Source organism: Eucalyptus grandis, chromosome 7 (genome assembly GCF_016545825.1).
Source record: "Eucalyptus grandis isolate ANBG69807.140 chromosome 7, ASM1654582v1, whole genome shotgun sequence".
Taxonomy (NCBI): domain Eukaryota; kingdom Viridiplantae; phylum Streptophyta; class Magnoliopsida; order Myrtales; family Myrtaceae; genus Eucalyptus; species Eucalyptus grandis.
In genome coordinates, this window is record NC_052618.1 from 22,054,191 (window position 1) to 22,057,998 (window position 3,808).

The 3,808-nt window shown below is 44.5% G+C and overlaps 1 protein-coding gene across 1 annotated transcript; it reads right to left on the bottom strand.

Moving 5' to 3' along the window:
• Window positions 1-711: 711 nt before the first annotated feature.
• On the bottom strand, window positions 712-3,604 carry LOC104453021 (putative pentatricopeptide repeat-containing protein At1g02420). The gene is made up of 2 exons (XM_010067524.3): window positions 1,832-3,604; window positions 712-1,165 (listed from the first exon to the last, which is right to left on the bottom strand). Exon 1 carries the CDS (start codon window positions 3,413-3,415, stop codon window positions 1,979-1,981), a length of 1,437 nt encoding a protein of 478 aa, XP_010065826.1. The 5' UTR covers window positions 3,416-3,604; the 3' UTR covers window positions 712-1,165; window positions 1,832-1,978.
• Between the last annotated feature and the right edge of the window lie 204 nt (window positions 3,605-3,808).

Consider the following 3,808-nt stretch of genomic DNA (forward strand, 5'->3'; position numbering starts at 1 on the left):
GAACTTACATATCAAAGCCCCGTTTAGAGCCAAGAGATTGTGCAAAGATACGTTCACATTTTCATCAAGTCCTGGAGCCCAGTGGCAGAAGCCTAGTTCTGAGAAAAACTAAAATGTCATATTGAGAAACCAGATACAGCACTTGATCTCCGCCAAAAGTCCGAGAAAGAAGCTCCTCTCGCTTTAGTTACTCTCAACCATATCTGAGTCCAGATATTAATAAAAAATAAGGATGGCTACGCAAGCTGTAAAATAACCATTAAAAACTTGGCTCAATTCGCATTCCCAACAGAGAACATGAAACATTGTAATTCTCATTCATTGCTGATTACTGAAGAGCGTTCCTGTACTCTGGACTTCCATGGCAGCGTCATTGGAAATCAGGAGATTGTGGAGCTATAGGCAATGATACAGGACATGTAAACACTAATTCGTATTGCAACAGAGCATGAAGTCAGTACGTGCCAAGTCAATGCACATTTGAAATGTACCTGGAGAATGTTTAACTATGCCAGGCACCATTTAAGGAAGATCTATGGAATACAGCAACAGCAAACAGATTGATGGGATACAAATGAAACTCGAACCGCATGAAAATAAGCATTAAATCGTCCCCGCAGCGAACACTTCCTCATGCATTTAAAAGGTTTTTATTTCCTGCTCTGTGAGTTCCTGGAAGGCTATTCATTAACTATATTGAGTAGCGCCTAGTTTCACCAAATTACCAGTTTCGTCTATAAGAAAGACATCATATCCTTCCTTACATTAGTTTGAACTCCTCAACAGTCCCTATCTGGGCAAAATTTCAAAAGAATTGTGCAATGCTTTAACAATTATAATCGATGGAATATTTAGAAATCTAGCAATCTGCAAATGGATTTCCTGACCATGAGAGTCGAGATCTACTAGTGGCTCTGTTTCGGTAAGTACATCATTTATTGGCATAAGAAAGCTATGAATGAGTTTCACAAAATCGCCGAATACCAGACAGATCCATCAAGCTTGGCAAGAATGACTGTTCCAAGGTCTCATATCATGTCATCTTCTCTATGAGCTCACGTGCATCAAGCTTGGCATGAATGACTGTTCCAAGGTCTTGTATCATGTCATCTTCATCGTGTGTCAATCCTCCACCTTTTCCCAGATCATTGAAGCTGAGCACAGGCTGTGAAGATAACAGTGAATAAATAACATGACCCTGAATAAACTAGGAAAAGAGTCTGGAAAACTAACAAATCTAGGTGGCATACTAACAACTTTATACAGGATCAGGAACAAGCTATCTACTCACTAACAAGTTCCAACTCCATGTCCATAAAATAATGGGTGCAGAAGTATAGAAACAACCTTATTGGCAGGCCAAATTTACTCTTAAACAGCCATAGCATAACATCTCAGCCGCAAATGAAATGAAGACATATATCGTACAAATACCCGCATAAGGTTCTCACATTCATACAAGGCAAAGAAACAGCAGTATGAACTGACAACCGTGTCGAGTCCAATAGAAATTTCTCTTGGCAAAAATTGAATTTGTAAAGTGAAGAAAGAAATTCACAGAATCTGGAATAACAGGAGCAAGCAATTTCCAGCATTGTGCTGGATAAATACCTAGCCCTTGCTGCTCATGTCAAGTCCAAGAGAAATTGATAAGTTTCTCTTGGCAAAATTAGATTTTAAATAAAGTGAAGAAAGACAATCAGGATCAACTGGGAGATTAAATCCTTCAAATAGTACTAATTTTCTATGTGACAATCTAGCTCCCATTGGGACGAAGCTGCACTTTTAGCTATGATATAGCTGAGCAACAAAATAGGACCAATTAATTTACCAATTTCAAAAGCTTCACAAAGTCAATTCCTCAAGCATCCGGTGCCACTGCTTTTGATGCAACAATCAGGTAAATGACACGGTGCAGCAAATCTCAGCATGCAAAGGCAAGCACTGGTGATCAATTGCAATTCTCAGGAGATTGTTCTTAGGACTGAAGTATTCTCATCTTCTCTGATAAGTCCTGGAGGGCCTCAGACCTATTTGCCAATTCCATCAGGACCTTAATTCTCCTAAAGGAAACATGACTTGGCTTTTGACCTTTCTCTACCATCTGCAGGAAACACTTTTCAGCTTCCGCCAACTTCCCCAAATCACAGAGCAAATCAAGTAATATATCCGATACCAATGTGTAAGATCCAAATCCTTTCTCGATCATGTCATTCCATAGCTTTAAGGCAAAGTCCACATTCTCCTGCCTCTTACACAACTTAACCAGAAACATACAACTCTGTGTATTGGGAAGACATCCAGCATCCATCATCCTCCGATACAAGCCATCAGAACGCCACAAGTCATTCGACCAAAAGAAAACTCTAAAGAACAGATTGTATGTCGTAGCATTTGGACTTAAACCCTTACTCTCCATCTCATCCAGCAAGCTATACGCATCGCCAAGCCTTTTCGCAATACAGTAATTTCTAATAGCAGCATTATATGCAGCGACATCTGGGTAGCAACCATACTCCTTCATTTCCTTCAAAACATCTCTAGCTTTATCTGGCTGACCAATTAGCCCCAGCCCACCGATAATGCTAGTATAGGTGATCACATCAGGCGAGATATCTTCTTCCCTCATTCTATCGACGACCTTATATGCATTGTCCATTTCTCTACCTTTACAATACACATCAACTAAACAATTATACGAAACAACATCAGGCTTCACACCCATCTCCTTCATTTCCTCGAAGAAACTCTCGGCCTCTTCTGCAGATTTCCATCCTGACAAAAGTATATTTAAAGTCTGCAAGTTCGGCCGGAAATCGTGCTTCAGGGCGTGGTAAACATTCCTAGCATCCTGCATACTCTTTTCCTGACACAAGGTCCTCAACAGCGCGTTAAAGCAGGTCGTATCGAACTCAGGGACGAACTTCCTAAACATCCGAAACGACTCCACGGTCTGCCTCACGGAGCAGACCTTGGCGATTCTGCCCAGGACCACCATCACAGTCCGCGGCGTGATCATCGACCGATCGGTCCGCTTCATCTCCGTCAGGACCTCCCAGACCAGGTCGAACTTGCGGCTCCTCCCCAGGACGTACAGCATCGTGTCCGCGGAGAACGCGGAGTGGTAGAACCCTCGCCGGCGGCTCGCGTGGCGGAAGAACTCAAGCGCCTGCAGCGGGTTCCCGTGGCCGAACCTGAACCTCTTGAGCACGCCGTCGACCACCTCGTTCGACAGCACTATCCTGCTCGACTTGAAGTACTGCTTCAGCTCGTCCGGAGACGAGAAGCTCCGTATCGCGTCGTACAGCCGGTCCGCGTCGACGTCCGCCGGCGTCGACGCGGAGGCGAAGGAGCGCGAGACCGTGTCGGCGCGCCATGGACGGCAACGTTGCGACAGCGCCCTGAGGTTTCGCATTGCTCCGGGCCCGATGGCGAACGGTTCCCGATCGATCCGTTTCGGAGAAGCGAAGGATGCGCAGGGGATCGGAGCTTCTGCGCGAGGTCGGAATCGGTGGTCTCCGGCCGGCGAGGCGAAGAGGTTCAGGCGAGCATGGCGGTGCCGAGCGGAGGGGGAGGGGGCTAGGGTTTTAGGATGAGCAACCTGGTGAAGGGCGGAGGGAAAGAGAGAAGGATCAAAACTTCGTATTTGCAATCTGGCCCTCTAATTTTCGGAAGCTTTACATCTGTAGTCCTCGATCCTAAAGTCTGTTGCATCTAAAGACTTATTTGGTAACACTCTCAAGAACAATTGATTTTGATCTTTTATTTCCAGGAACAAACTAAAAATAGAAATCCATTTGATAAATTT